The sequence below is a fragment of the Aulonocara stuartgranti genome (assembly GCF_965226115.1).
Source record: "Aulonocara stuartgranti genome assembly, chromosome: 3".
In the NCBI taxonomy this organism is placed as follows: Eukaryota; Metazoa; Chordata; class Actinopteri; order Cichliformes; family Cichlidae; genus Aulonocara; species Aulonocara stuartgranti.
In genome coordinates this window covers 9,441,885-9,457,887 of record NC_138941.1, presented here as the reverse complement: position 1 = coordinate 9,457,887, position 16,003 = coordinate 9,441,885, and the positions used below count along the sequence as shown (strand labels likewise).

General features: G+C 43.2%; 1 protein-coding gene and 1 long non-coding RNA gene across 3 annotated transcripts in view; one reads left to right on the top strand and one right to left on the bottom strand.

Annotated features, from left to right (window-relative positions):
• LOC309702166 (protein NLRC3-like) overlaps positions 1-8,730 on the bottom strand; it is a 197,945-nt gene extending 189,215 nt beyond the window's left edge. The window contains exons 1-6 of one of the 2 annotated variants that reach the window (XM_082526624.1): positions 8,708-8,730; positions 6,903-7,032; positions 6,546-6,674; positions 5,475-5,553; positions 5,127-5,313; positions 3,198-4,998 (exon numbers count right to left, since the gene is read on the bottom strand). In XM_082526624.1, coding sequence (XP_082382750.1) covers positions 3,198-4,998; positions 5,127-5,313; positions 5,475-5,553; positions 6,546-6,674; positions 6,903-7,021 — 2,315 coding nt within the window. In that variant the 5' untranslated portion in view covers positions 7,022-7,032; positions 8,708-8,730. The remainder of the gene's footprint in view (positions 1-3,197; positions 4,999-5,126; positions 5,314-5,474; positions 5,554-6,545; positions 6,675-6,902; positions 7,033-8,707) is intronic. The other variant, XM_082526623.1, reaches the window with a different exon arrangement.
• LOC309702542 overlaps positions 1-16,003 on the top strand; it is a 125,170-nt gene that overhangs the window by 63,241 nt on the left and 45,926 nt on the right. The gene's annotated exons all lie outside the window — the stretch shown is intronic.

The following is a 16,003-nucleotide window of genomic DNA, read 5'->3' as shown; positions in this document are numbered from 1 at the left end:
CCTCACAGCTACCTGCTCATTGAACTGAACAATAATTCTGTTTGACCATTAAAACAAAATATGTGACTGTAAAAAATCTTCAGACAGTAATTAAGAATCTCCTAAGCAATCCAAAGATAAAGAAAAGTTCACCTGCCAATTCTATAAAGCTTGGTTGTTTGTACAATAATATCATTTAATGATATGTTTGGATCCTGACCTGAGAGTTTCCAGTGTACAATGTGGACTCTGCAGTGCAGCAGACAGAAGCTTCACCCCTGAATCCCGCAGGTCATTGTTACTCAGGTCCAGCTCTTTCAGACTAGAGGATTGGGAGTTGAGAACTGAGGACAGAGCATCACAGCTTCTCTCTGAGAGGTTACAGCCACTCAGTCTGGAAGAAAACAAACAAACAAATTAAATAAATCAGTCAAATGAAACATTTTTAATGCCAGCATGCAATACAATTATTGGTTAACTAAATAGCTTCATTAAAACACAACTCTTCTTCTATAGCAGCACTTACTCCTTGTAAGCTCCACCTGCTCCACCTTCTGAGTCAGAAGACATGAAAACAAACTGTAAATCTAGTAGAAACATGATTGGAAATCTTCTCAGATCCATTTGTACATTTAGAGCCTGATCCTGAAATATAGCAGCACGGACATTCACAGCAGCAAAGGGTTCTTGCTGATCTGAGCTGGCTTGGCCCTGGCTTATTGAAGATTAAAGAAAGCGGAACCAGCTGTTCAAACCCCCACAAGGCTGCCCGCTGTGACTGAAACAATGGGACGGGTCGTGACTTCTCAAAATGGGCTCATTGAACGCAGCACGGATAAGATCTTGAAGAAGCTCATGGTGGTCGTGAGTTCTCAGACTTTGCTCTTTGAGCACAAAACCGATAACCTCTGGGAGAAGCTCGTGGCTCTCCAACGGGAGATTGAGAGACGAGTGACGGACTGTTAGATCAGCTGTGAAATTGACATGCAGTTCACCAAAGAAAGCCACCATCAATTCATGCGGCTAACATGCCGGCGCCAGCTGTGGTCTCAAGGCTGGAGCTGAACATAACAAATCTCACCCTGATAACAGACGGTGTTTAGACTGTTCCTTCCCATCCTAAGCATGCTTATCCCCTCCCGGTGCAGACGGTGGGTCGAGGGGACCAGCGCAAATGCTGCAGGCCCGGGTGCGCTGTCTACACCGGCTGTCTCTCACCTTTTACCCATCCCTGTTGCTTGTCATGTGTTTCTATGGTGCATTAAGAGTTTTCATGTGCTCTGCGCTAAGGTCATTTTTTTTGTCTGTTCTCCAACTGATCTCCCTGTTGGAGCTCAGTCTGGGAGGAGTTCTTTTTTCTCCTCATCTTTCCTGATGTTGTGCATTTTCTGCTGTTCGGTTCCGGGTCGCTGCTCTAGCGGCTGACCGGCCAGCTACCTAGCCTGACCCGTCTCCCCAATGTGATGTTTGTGTATTGTATGTATGGTTGGAAAGCTCAGTATCCTAATTGCCCCTTGAAAATAAATACAGTGTTCTGAATCTGAAAAGATTACAGAAGACGACTCTGTTCAGTAAATATTACGCTCATGCTGTCACGAAATACAAAAGGTAGGTAAAACTCTGGTTGTTGCAGCCATCCAGTATGACATGCTTTGTACTGTCCTGCTGCAGTTTGTGACACCTGGTTGATGAGTTGTGAAGGATGATGAAACAAACACTTCACTCAATGTTTGTCTTCTAAACTGGATGTAATTTGGGCAGCCGATAGTTTTTCTTAATCTATCCCAGCTGCAAATAGGAACACAACAAATAAATAACTTTACCCACTTGGATCCTTATCATTCAAGATTGTGAAAAGATTCTCTACTCAGAGAATACTGGAGATTTTAGATGAGAGAGATGGAAGATGATGAAGGGGAAGAGTTTTCACAACTTGAGGCCTTTTGTTTTCACTATATAGCACAAAGAAGACAGGAAGGGAGGGAGAAGTGAGGAGAATAACACACAGGAAATGGTCATGGGCAGACTCAAACCAGGCCCTGGAGTCACGACTCTAACCTTCAGTGCATGGGTCACCTGCTCAGCCAGGTAAGCTACAGCAGTCAGCAGTGTGTGAGTTAATTTGGAGACAATGATGACTATAAGTCAAAAAAAAAATACTATCATCAACCAACAAGGGGAAAACAGTGAGCTTGAATGACCAAGCTTTGACCAAGTGTGGCTCACTCCTCGGTCTTCTTGCCCAAGTAGTGAACCACCCTGCATGGCCATCAATGTGGTGCAACCAAGGCCATCATACAGTACAGGCCATCCAAGCTGATTTTAACTTTTCGTCCCAGATACCACCTTAGAAATCATCTAGATTAGGATATGTTGGCTGTTCTAGATCCAATCACAACAAACAGAGAGCTGCTGTGTGTCCAAGGTGAACAGGAAGAATATATACATGCATAAAGTCAATAAAGTCAGAAGGTTTGCTTTAGACTGTGCTGCAGTTTATCATCAAAGACAAACAGGCACCATGCTGCCAACAAATGGCATCAAGTCTGACTTGAGGTTTTTTGTTCTTTTTTTTAAATCAAGATTAAATTTTATAGCAACCACAGCAGAGATGACCAGGGAAGGTGTGCTTGAGGGGATATAGCTACAACAGCTGGTTTCAGACTGAAGATGAACTGAGGTGCTGCACCCAAGTCTGCAGGTTCAGGGAGGGACAAACATCTGCTGCAACCAGATTGGAGTGAGAGGAGAGAGCAGGCCAACAACAACAAAGAAACAACAAACACACTGTGGAAGACCGAAGCAGAGTTTAGTTTAAAGTGGAACTAAGGATGTTTCTCTGGCTGCCAGGATTCACTGAGTAATTCAAATGCTTTCTTTAATGCAGGACCCACCATGCATGTAAAAGCAAGTGTTTCACCAACATTTGTGACTAAAATAGACCTGCAGTAGAAATGTATCTAGGAGCATGCATGTGAATATAAAGTATCACAACATCAGGCACATGCAGCCTAAGTGTTTAAACACAGACTGATAACATCAGAGTTTATGGTGAATCCAGCGTCTCGAGTTCTGGAGGCATCAAAGAGGTCACAGTTGTATTGGAGAAATCCCAAAACTTTAGGATACAATTTCATACAAAGACCGAAAGCCTGGTGAAATAAATTACTGACACAGTTGGATGTTAAAAGTAAAGACATGAGTACAAATATACTCACAGAGCTTTGTTGGAGGCTTTCACCACTGGCAGCAGCCTCAGAAGAGCCTCCTCTGAAGCAGAGTATTTCTTCAGGTCAAACACATCCAGATCTTCTTCTGATGACAGTAAGATGAAGACCAGAGCTGACCACTGAGCAGGAGACAGTTTATCTGTGGAGAGACGTCCTGATCTCAGGGACTGTTGGATCTCCTCCACTAGAGAACGATCATTCAGTTCATTCAGACAGTGGAACAGATTGATGCTTTTCTCTGCAGACAGATTCTCACTGAGCTTCTCCTTGATGTACTGGACTGTTTTCTGATTGGTCTGTGAGCTACTTCCTGTCTGTGTCAGCAGACCTCGTAGGAGAGTCTGATTGGTCTGCAGTGAAAGACCCAGGAGGAAGCGGAGGAACAAGTCCAGGTGTCCATTTGGACTCTGCAAGGCCTTGTTCACAGCACTCTGGTGGAGAGATTGTAGGTTTGGTTTGCTAATTAACTTAGACAACATCGAGATTCTCTGTTGTTCTTCCAGCAGATTGAGTCCAGAGTTGATGAAGGTCAGATGGACATGAAGAGCAGCCAGAAACTCCTGAACACTCAGATGGATGAAGCAGAACACCTTGTCCTGGTACAGTCCTCTCTCCTCTTTAAAGATCTGTGTGAACACTCCTGAGTACACTGAGGCTGCTCTGATATCGATGCCACACTCTGTCAGGTCTGATTCATAGAAGATCAGGTTTCCTTTCTGCAGCTGATCAAAAGCCAGTTTTCCCAGAGACTCCATCATCTTCCTGCTCTCTGGACTCCAGTGTGGATCTGTCTCAGCTCCTCCATCATACTTGACCGTCTTCACTTTGGCCTGAACCACCAGGAAGTGGATGTACATCTCAGTCAGGGTCTTGGGCAGCTGTCCTCCCTCTCTGGTTTCCAGCACATCCTCCAGAACTGTAGCAGTGATCCAGCAGAAGACTGGGATGTGGCACATGATGTGGAGGCTTCGTGATGTCTTGATGTGGGAGATGATCCTGCTGATCTGCTTCTTTTCTCTGAATCTCTTCCTGAAGTACTCCTCCTTCTGTGGGTCAGTGAACCCTCTGACCTCTGTCACCATGCCGACACAGTCAGGAGGGATCTGATTGGCTGCTGCAGGTCGTGTGGTTATCCAGAGGCGAGCAGAGGGAAGCAGTTTCCCCCTGATGAGGTTTATCAGCAGCACATCCACTGAGGTGGACTTTCTAGGGTCAGTTAGGATTGTAGTTTTGTGGAAGTCCAGAGGAAGTCGACACTCATCCAGACCATCAAAGATGAACACAACCTGGAAGTCTTCAAAGCTGCAGATTCCTGCTTCTTTGGTTTCAGTAAAGAAGCGATGAACAAGTCCCACCAAGCTGAACTTTTCCTCTTTCAGCACATTCAGCTCTCTGAAAGTGAATGGAAATATGAACTGGATGTCCTGGTTGGCTTTGTCTTCAGCCCAGTCCAGGCTGTATTTCTGTGTTAAGACTGTTTTCCCAATGCCAGCCACTCCCTTTGTCAGCACTGTTCTGATTGGTTCATCTCTTCCAGGTGAGGCTTTAAAGATGTCTTCTTGTCTGATGGTTGTTTCTGGTCTGTGTGGTTTCCTGGATGCTGTTTCAATCTGTCTGACCTCATGTTCATCATTGACCTCTGCAGTCCCTCCCTCTGTGATGTAGAGCTCTGTGTAGATCTGATTCAGGAGGGTTGGGTTTCCTGCTTTAGCGATGCCCTCAAACACACACTGGAACTTCTTCTTCAGGGTGGATTTAAGGTTACGATGACAAACTGCAGCTTGAAGTTCTGAATGAGAAGAAAAATAAACACTCAATTCCAAAAAGAACTAATCTTTAAAACATGTTGCTCCATCTTTCATCTCTGGAAAATGTTCATTTATCCAGCAGCTTAAATCTTTAGATAAATCCTCTTACTGCTCTGCAGACGGTCAGCCAGCTCCTCCTGCTTCATTCTCCTCAGGAAGTCCACTGTGATCTTCACAAACGCCTCTCTCCTGCTGCTCCTCTGACTCTCTAAGCATTCTGGGTAATCTGGACTCAGAACCTTCTGGATCTTCTTCAGCTCGTTCTTCACAAAAGTGATGATGTTGTCCTCCAGCAGCTGGAACAGAATATTTATGAATGAGCCAATCAGACTGAAATCATGGAGCCAAACATCAGATCCATGTTGGACACACTGACGATCCACTGGTCTACAAAGAGCAGCATGGAGACGACTGTGAACAGAACAGATGTAACAGTAGTTGTTGTACATGTACAGACCATAAATATGGAGTCCAGCTGTGTTTGATGCTGCTGGGCAGACTGACCACTGGGAACCTCTGAGCTCTGCTGCTCCACTCTGTGGAGGAACCATGAAGGATTAGATCAACACAGGATAAAGATCCAGGAGTTTCTGCTCAAATAACTTCATCTGAATCAAGTCTGTCAAGTTTTAAACTCTCAGATTGTGAACATATCAGTAATTTTCAGTCTGTTTTCATGGACGTCCTTTCAGTGGTGATGTCAGGGATGATTTTGAAGAAGCTCATCAAACTGAACCATCAGCAGATCACTGCTCCAAAACCAGAACATGATCCGAGTCTCCCTCCACCACCAGAACACCAGCTTTACTAACGTGGTAGATCAGTGTAGTACAGATCAATAACTGATGAGTCATTTGATCAAAATCACTGAGTGCTTCACGTCTGACCCTCTGATGCTTCTGTAGACATTTTGCATATTTAATGAATGTCTGACAGTTTTACATTCATTCTATGAACACAGTGGAAATGTTGTGTTATAGTCTCCATGTTGTTTCCAGCATCATAAATTCTTAAGTTCAGAAAATTAGATTCTTTCTTCACAGCTGAAAAACAACAACATTTATTCTCTATTGAAATCTGCATCGTCCACTCCAAAGGTCACAATCTGAAGGTAACATCTGGTTTTGTTCCCTGTGGTTAACTCTGAGCATCAGTATGGTGGGATTTATCCACTACATCCACACCACTGTGGTTCAGTGTTGTCCTGATGGAGTAACAGCAGCCAGTATGATCCAGGCTTTAGCTGCTGGGTCTCTGTGTGACCTCTCAGACTGTTTAACAGATCAGACACAAAGAGAATCAGAGCAGCTCTGTTCTTTAAAGACAAACATGAACCCACTCAGGTCACACTTTCCCCACAGATATGAGCATCACTGTCCTCAAACAGCAAATGACCAAGTCGAACATTTGGATCTTTTCTCTTTCATTGTTTTCTTTTTAATGAATCTTTGTAACAATCTGAGGATGTTTCAGGTCATATTTATCCAGGAAACACAAACATGTAAAGGAGTCATCACAGCTCTCTGACCTCGTTGCTCCAGGTTCACCACTGAAGAATGGAGGTCGATCTTTGGACCGGTCACTCCTCACAGACGGACAGCTGGACCCTGCAGACTGTGACCTCTGACCTCTGCAGACACAAACATGATTGAAGCAGCTGTGATCACACAGACTGCAGATAATGCAGCTGTTTCCTGTCAGTAACATCCTCTTAGATTAGAGTTCAGCTTTTTACAGGAAAACTGGACAAAACTGATTTTTGTTACAAACTCATTTTCATTTCCTCTCAGCTCACAAACACAGTCAGACAATCAACCAGAGTCAACACTGATTATAATGTCAGTGCAGAATTATTTCTGTTACTCAGTGAGTTCAGCTCTCTGACCTCGTTGCTCCAGGTTCACCACTGAACTCTGGATTTTGACCTTTGGACCGGTCACTCCTCACAGACGGACAGCTGGACCCTGCAGACTCTGCTCTGTCCTCCTCTTCCTCCATCATCATCTTCAGTCAGTCTGAGAGGTAAACCACAAACACTCAGTGAGTTCACATTAACAGGAGGAACTGAGTTACAGTCGCTGACCTCTGACCTGTCATGTGACCATGAAACCAGGTCAATATATCTGTAGGTTCAGTCATCCAGGTCATGTGATCTAAGGAGCTTGGAGAGAAAAGAGACGTCTTTAAGTTTCTGGAAGACGTTTCATCAGAGAAGCTTCTTCAGCTCTAAAACCAAACGGTGGAGAGTCCCAGATATTTAAACCTGAGAGGGAAAGAAAGCATGTCGCTGACCCACCACTGATGTTATTTCAAGGAGGAAACTGAGAGCCTTTGCACCAGGAGCACAAACATCAGCTCCAGCAATGATCCACTGATGTGTTTTTATTCCATGTATGAATGTTGTTATTGACAGAGATGACGTTTGTGTGTCAGTGATGCAGTGACTGTTGTTGTTACCTGTACAGGCTGGTTAGACTCTATGAAACAGATCATACAGATCTCTGCATGTTAGAAGAGACTATTAAAGGTCATGAATGAGACAAAGGCAGGGAGGCGTCCTTTACAGCTAAACAGCAGAGTGAGAGAACAGCCAGCACCTCTACATTTATCACATTATACAGCACATGTATGATACTGACAGGGATGAGAAGAATTTAGTGATTCTGATCCCATCATTGATATTACTTATTGATTCTCAGTAGCTCTGCTCTGACAGTCACCACCATCACTGAGCAGCATATCAAAGACATTTGTGCACATTAACTGCATGTTGTGGCTCAAATGTTTGTGCATGTTGGAGGCATTTCCTCTTTGTTGTGATCAGTGTTGGTCATTACTCAAAACAGTCATTATTACACATATTACACAGAACACTTTAATTAAAAGTAATGGAGTACGTTACTTCATTACTCCTCATAACATTACTTTGATGTTACTGTGTAAAATGAACAAATGAGCATGTAACAACATAAAGCTGAGGTACAGCCCCACACACCAACACAGATCCTGATGAGGTCACGTGATGTTTCTCTGAGTGTTTATGAACACAAATCAAAGATGAAACAGCACAAAGACACTTCAAAGTGATTCTATGTAGAAACATGAACAGGTAGAAACCTGCAGCCTGACTGCTCATCACTTTGTTACCTGTTCAAGTTCAGCAGCAGCAGCTCACTTTATCACGGTGCTGGTCTGGGGTCAGTGTTTACTCAGCTTTAACTCACTCTGGGTTCTTGGCTAGCCTAGCTTTAGCTTAGTGTTAGCATGCTGTGTGCTAGCTCAGCGTCAGAGCTCTGCAGGTGTCTGGTGTGTAAATATTAATCACAGTGACAGTAAAGGAGGTAAAGGGCTGTGACGTCATCACGTACGCTGCGTCCTCTGTGGGCTCTGAGTGAACTCAAAGTACAAACTACAAGTACACAAACACGAACGTAGCTCAGAGTGGCAGACACACTCGGCCTCGTTGGTCCAGCTGTGAGTCCGTTACCGTGAACTATGGAGCGGCAGATTTGTGCTGAACTAAGCTGCACACAGCTGATGTTAGCCAGGAAACATTACACACTGACTTTAATGGAGAGACCGGAAATACAAACACACACAGTTTGTTGTGTGAAGAAATCAAACACGAGCTGAACAAACAGTAAAGTTCCTAAAGACAAACTGTTAAAGGAGGAAACAAAGCAAACTTACAGTTTCTTCACACCAACAACGAGCTCCACTCCACACCTGGACACTAAACACGGACACACAGGTGAGCTGCTTCCTGGAAGGAGGCGGGGCTCCACCTGAAACTCAGCACAGGTGGGAGGGGCTCAGCTCTGTGTGTGCTGATGTGTTAACTTTAAAAATATGCCGTCTGACTGCTCAGACTGAGTCAGAGTAAAGTTCACATGCTGACGTGTGGAGACATGAAACCTTGTTGTAGCTGCAGGTGTGAACACACTGATCCCAGATCAGCTCTGCTGTATTTGTAACATGAACATTTCTGCTGCAAAGCTTCAAATGTCCAGCATGTTTCTCTGTTTCCAGTCTATAGATCCAGTCACACTTTCTACCTTCACCTGTGCAGTAAAGACTGAGAGCAGAGCTGAAACCAAGCGTCCAATCAGTGAGCAGCATCAACACCTGAGCTTCATTCAGACTCTGTTATTGAAGATGTTGTTGGTACAAAGTTCATCTGCTGCTCACATGAATCCATGAAAGATTTATTTCACTGAATGTTTCTTCAAAGCTCGTTTCAACCTGTTGAAGTCATGAATGAAAGTGCAGACTGAGAGTGGATCACATGATGTTTGAGGTGTGTCATGTGACATGTTCAGTATTGTCACACATGTCTAGATTGTCCCTGATATCATAACTGCTCAAACACTGATGATTATATTTGAAGAATTATTCCTGATGGCAGCAAAGTTTGAATGGAGCTCTCTGTCTGTGCTGATTTGTCGCCCTCTGGAGGTCAAAGCACAAACTGCATGACGTCACTGTAACCACCACAGAGACAGGAAGTGTTTTTATGACTGAAACACTGAAATGATGCTAACGGCTGTCGTTAGGCTCACTGACAGCAGTGCTGATGTGTTCATGTCAAACACTGGCTCAGGTCAGACTCCTTCGATAATCTTTAATCCTACAACTGTTTTCTGTATAGCTGTATATCTCAGATTCTGTAAAATTATTTATTTCATATTCTGTATAGTTTTTCATATTTATATCCTGTTCATATCCTGTACATAGCTTGTACTCACTACAGCCTGTACATACTTATAGTTATAGAATATTCACAACATACTTCATACCGTGTACATTATAACATACCATAATAGACCCATTTCTGTAATATACTCACATATCTATATTATTGCTAATATATATTGTAATATATCTATATCACTAAAGCACTTCTGGATGGATGCAAACTGCATTTCGTTGCCCTGTACCTGTGCATGTGCAATGACAACAAAGTTGAATTCTATTCTATTCTATTCTATTCTATTCTATTCATCCTTCTCCAGCGTGAGGCCGCCCTCAGACCCACAGGAGCCCTGACCTTTGACCTCCTGACCCTAACCATTTTAGTCTTGTTGCATCTTTAAATGCAAGTCCTGTGAAATGGTCAGGGGCGGCTCTAGAGAAATTTTCTTAGGGTGGCAAAATCAAAGCCTTTTCCCCCCAAACACATATGCAGGTGGTTACATGTGGTTAAAATGATTCAAATGCAGTAAGTATGCACGTTTTTCATATAAATATAGTCTATAACTTAATTATTGTCTGTACCCACATGATTACACACTTTAGTTACATGAAACATGTGAGTTTTGATGTTATGTACTGTACAGCCTGTATATTAAATACATATGTAGCCCAATAAGTATAAACTCCAGAAAGCTACACAACATGGGGCGCTTCATTTACAAACACAAGTCTAACTTAAGTTTCACTGTTTTTGTTAGAAAACAGTCACATTGTTGCAGCTTAAATGACACAAAATGTCAGAAATCTGCACTGTCATGAACAAACATGTAAACCTCATTTTTCATGATTTGTTGGATTCACCCTCTGAGGTCTGAAACACAACCGGACATTTGTGACTCCTTTGAGTTTACGTTTGTATTTCACCCTCAGATTGTTTCATTTTATTTTTTCCTCCTCTTGCTTTGTTTGGTATCTTTTCAGCTCAACTGAATTTAGTTGTTTTTTCACTGACATACTGCATTAGTATTACTATTACTATTAATGTAACTATTACTGATCTGAAATCACACAAAGAACCTAAAATCCTAGCAGTATTTTTTACTGTAAAAAAACCACAGACGTGTTGGGTAAATGTTTATAACTTGAAATGCAAATATAAATTGTACATTTTGTAAACAGATACAACTATTTATCTAAAAATGCAGCCAATACACCTGCTGTTTTTTCATTTTCTACAACCATTTAAAATAGCACTCACCTTCCTTCATTTCCACAGTGTAACATCCACCCACCTGTGTAAAATCAGAAATTCCCATGGTGTTGTTCAAAATGTGCTCTGACACAATCATAAGCATCGCTTGCTGCTGGAAACAAGAAAAAAGCCGTCCTGCTATGGGCTGAACCATTTGTTAATGTGGAGGGGGGGACACTATGGAATATATCCAGTTCTAGCATTTATATTCACTGCTGACTGTAACTACGCTCAAACTGTTAAACTTATTTTAATAAACAACACCGTCATATGCAAAACTGGGGTGGCACTTGGGGTGGCAAGGGATCATTTTAGGGTGGCACTTGCCACCCCATGCCACCCTTCTAGATCCGCCCCTGCTGATGAAGCCAACAGGTTCGCTTCATTTGCAAAAAGCAGATATGAGTTTCTGAGGCCACAGTCTTCTGTGGCAGAAGGGGAATCAGGGGAAGCCCTGGAGGAGTCCACCACCCACCAGAAACAGGTCTGAGCTCTCACTGCAGTTGTAAAGGGGCTACACAGCCCACATGAGGCTGAGGGATGCAGCCTTCTGTCAGACTGTCACTAACACAGAGAAACACCCGTGTACACTCATACTCATGGGCACATACACCAATCAGCCTCGACCCTTTCTTCCTTTGCATTTGTGGTTTGGTGCCATAAATGCACAACATAGAAGAGCCACCTCGACGGGACAACACTCAGCGGTTCATCTGTCTCTCTTCCACAGCATGTCTTTATCCTGTCTTCCTTCTCTCACCCAAACCAATCACAGCAGATGGCCCCGCCCCTCCCTGAGCCTGGTTCTGCTGGAGGTTTCTTCCTGTTAAAAGGGAGTTTTTCCTTCCCACTGTCGCCAAAGTGCTGCTCATAGGGGGTCATATGATTGTTGGGTTTTTCTCTGTATCTATAATTGTGCGATCTACTGTACAATATAAAGCGCCTTGAGGCGACTGCTGTTGTGATTTATATAAATAAAATTGAATTGAATTAAGAAGCTCAGAAACAAAAGTGTCTGGACTTTTTTAAGTTTCTTGAAGACATTTCATCTGAGAAGCTTCTTCAGTTTTACACTGTGTGCACAATTATTATGCCAGAACTATTTTTGAGGATTAATGTCATTATGGACCAAGGACAGTACTCTGGGTCTCCTGCAGAACAACTCGAGCTGTGATACCTGAATGAAGAGCCTCTGCTGCTTTAAAGAAGGAGGCTCGAGGCAGAGGTGAGGTGCAGACCAACCAGCTTTTATTCAGCAACTTTAACAGAAGGATCAGAAAAATAAAACTATACAGCACAGTGATGCTGACTGAAGCCACAGCATTAAACTAAACAAGCATCGGATCATCTTTAACAACATCTAATAAATAATGACAACTATTTAATCCTGTATTTCCTACAATAAAGCCTGTTCAGATATTTGTTGCTGATGGAAATGTAAAAGGCTCCCAGGAACCAAAGGACAAAAACAGAGGCAACAGTCACAGCTGCAAAGGATCCCCTAACACATAAACTGGTTCGAAGATATTTTCTAGCTCTGCAGAGGAGCTTGATTGCACGGACAGTAAAAAGTGGATTCAATAACAGCAGCGAGCGCTGAGTGATATAACGGTGCTGCGAGCAGCAGTGCAAAGGCTCACACAGAGACAGCAGCTACACTGTGTGTGGATGTGATCCACAGTCACAGCTGTGGGTTTCAGTCAGTGTGTCTCTAACTTCATGGTCACATTTCAAAGCTTATTGGAGCCAGAAGATGTTCAAGTAAAAGATTTATTGATGTACTCATCTACCAGGATAACAGGAGGTTCATAAAGCTGTGTAATACTTCAGCTTTCCATCATGCAGTAGTAGTTGTGTCCCTTTGTGTTTATTAGTGTGTTCACACGTCTACTTTAACTTCACTCTGTAATGAAAGGATTCAAATCACTGATAAATACATACATGCTGACTCTGAGTCTCAGTGAAGGAGGAAAGGATGGATGAAGGCAGCCTAGTGTGGGTCATGTGTGTCCAGCAGTCATCCAGGGCCTGGATCCATCTGTAACAGGAAGACAAAGTCCAGCCTGTAATCATCCTATCAGGCACAGCGTTTCCATCCAGCATCCTGACTACGCTAACAACCCGTCAAACGTCTCCTCTGGTCCACAGAAGTCACACTTCCTGTGTCATGTTTACCTTTTTAAGTGTGCTATTCAAGCCTGTGTGACCAACTCTGACTCTCCAGATTCCATCCTGGTCTCTGCTGCAGCTTCTTCTACACGACTGTTTTCTGTATAATTATATCTGCCTTTCCCGTCTCTGTCCCAGTGTGCCTGCCACTCGTCCTTCATCTTTACCTTCATTATACTCTTCACCTCACTTTCACTGTATTTTATAGTCAAACCTGCACGACTTCTTCTTGCTGCACCTTTTTAAACTTATCGTCCTGTTCATTGCATCAACACCGATATTCACAGGGAGCCATAAGAAATCCACTTCTATCCCTCTGTGTTTGATTCTATACAGTAAATGAAGTATATCAAAAACAATATGTTGCCTAGAGTCTGAAGACATATCACCTGTGCTCACTAGCACGCTGCTAGAGTCCCAGCAAACCACATACCTGCATATTAGTGCGTCCTCCACCCAGTTCAAGCCAGTAACATCACTACCAGCTCCCAGTATAAACTGCCACATCATCTGTAATTCTTTTACTCATCACCAAACTTATTTGTGGGAGAACAAATGCAGCAGCCGTTCTTTTATCTGACAGTGTTGACGCATCAGTAAATATCCTCACATGACCTGAGGACTTTCCCACTATATGAACCTGCTTTTAGTCGCCCCTCCTCCCTCGCCACAAGCTTCCTTTACAACATAACTTATAAAAAACAACTTTATTGACAATCAGCAATAACAATTACAGACAGTCTAGAAGAAGAATCACATGATCAAGGAGCAGAAGTTTATGGTTTTAATAGCTTTTACATTTTGGGAAAGTTTTAAAAACATTGTTTGGTTTTCTTTCTAAAGCGTTGAAAGGACGGCTTTGCATCAGAACAGTAAGATCAGCAAATGAATCCATTAAAGTTCTTTTGCCTTGTTTGCAAAAGAAGCCAAACAACATTTGTGTCACAAAGAGAGACTTCAGAACAGATCAAAGATCACAAACATCAGGCACTGATGGAAACAGCCAAACACAGAAACAGAGGCACCAGCAGGTGAAGGAGGCCTGTTGTAGAAATGACTCTGAGTGCTCAGGTAGAAACGCATGAAGAACCAGTGCGTCTAATATTTGGAAACCAATCTGTGTTTGAGCGTCCTGGATGAAACACAGATCATGTTGCAGAGCGAGGACGTCGTCTTTCCTCCCGAGTGTGTAACTACAGGACGTGTGCAGCAGGTTTAATCGTCCTCCTGACAGTTACTGATGAACGAGTCCTTCAGGGAGGCTCCAGGATCACTGTGGCTTTTACCAGCTGCTGCTAAACTGAGAGGTGTTGCTGCTTCATGTGTGAAGATGTCTGCATGGCTTTAACAGTGCAGACGTTCCTCATGTGCACCCATTTCATATGTTTTATTGTGATGTTTAGTAACATCTGCTTTCCTCCTTCAGGCAGACGATAAAGTGAGCTCAGCCTTAAACATGTGGAGAGAACGTTTGACCGACAGTCCTGGGACGACTGCAGAACAATGGTTTGTTTTTAATGATAAAGTTTCATAATGGAAATAAATGCTGAGCCTGTTTCATGATGTTGGCCCTGCAGCATCAGGCAGGATTAATACTGTAACAAACGTGTGTCACAGTTATAATGACTTTAAATGAAGACTTGGGTTGGATGGAGATGTCAGCTGGATTTGTGCTGACTGTCACTTTAAATGTTTTCAGTTCAGCTTCTAAATCTACTTTTGTATAATGTTTGCTGAGTTTTGCACTTCATGACGCTTTTAAGAAGAGCCAATAAATCCTGACTTTACACAAAAATAAAGGTTTAATGTGTTTAGTGTGACAGTGGAGGAGAGCGCACATAATAAGAGTCATTAACAGAATGGTGACAATTATAATCTGTCTCATTTTAGGAGCAGCTCACAGGCACAACAGACTACAGAGCAATCAAAGCACCAGTTAAACGTCCATGTGACCGGCTTACAGCCAATGAACAATCAGTCCCCACTGTCCCCACCAACATCACTGTACTGGAAAGACTGTGCTGCCATGGTCAGAGATGAACTGGTTCTAAAATGTAAGGCAGCTGATGTGTGTGGCCTTAGCAGCACAAATGCATCACGGCTGCAACGCTGCAGTGTGTTTAAACATTTGAACATTTCTGTGGCTTCAAACCAGCAGCTCCTCTGTACTCAGTCGTGTTTGTGTGTCTGTCAAAGTGATTGTTGTCTTTAAAAAGCCTTTTGTGTTTGAGTTTTGTGAGCAGTGCCGAGCTTCTCTGTAGTCTAAGCTGAGTCGATATATTTGATTCCATGTTTGGTGTGATTTTCAAAGTCAGCAGCAGCAAACGCTGAACAAGCAAAGTTTGGGCCCATCAGAGACAGCAGTGGACCTGCTGACCTGTAGGTGTTGGAGGTGTTTGTGTGCAGCTGTGGGTCAGTCAGCTTTATTTCACTTATCCATGACAGAGCGCTGTTAGCTGTGAGTTAGCATCCACTGAGCTGTTTCATCTACTCTGTCACTGCCAGCAAGCAGAGCCCAGGGTTGGCTTCATCAGCTGGACGTGGCCTTGCTCAAGGGCACTTTAGCAGCACGTTCCCAGCAGTAACAGAGGGATTCAAACTGGTGACCCTGGAGTAGGAATCACCCAGAAAAGTCACCTTATGCCAGAAGTTTTAGTGAGACGGGAACAACATTACAGCTCTGATGTCATTGACCTGTGCAGTGAGGACATATTGAACTGTGAGGACACAGCTTATAGGTTCAACACTGACCCTGGGTCAGCATGTGCAGGTGACATGGTGTTGGTGTCACCACTACAGACAGCTCAGGTTCAACTGGTTCTTCTTTGATTTGCTTCTATAGCACAAAGGTTGACACCAGTCTGGTCCAGTTA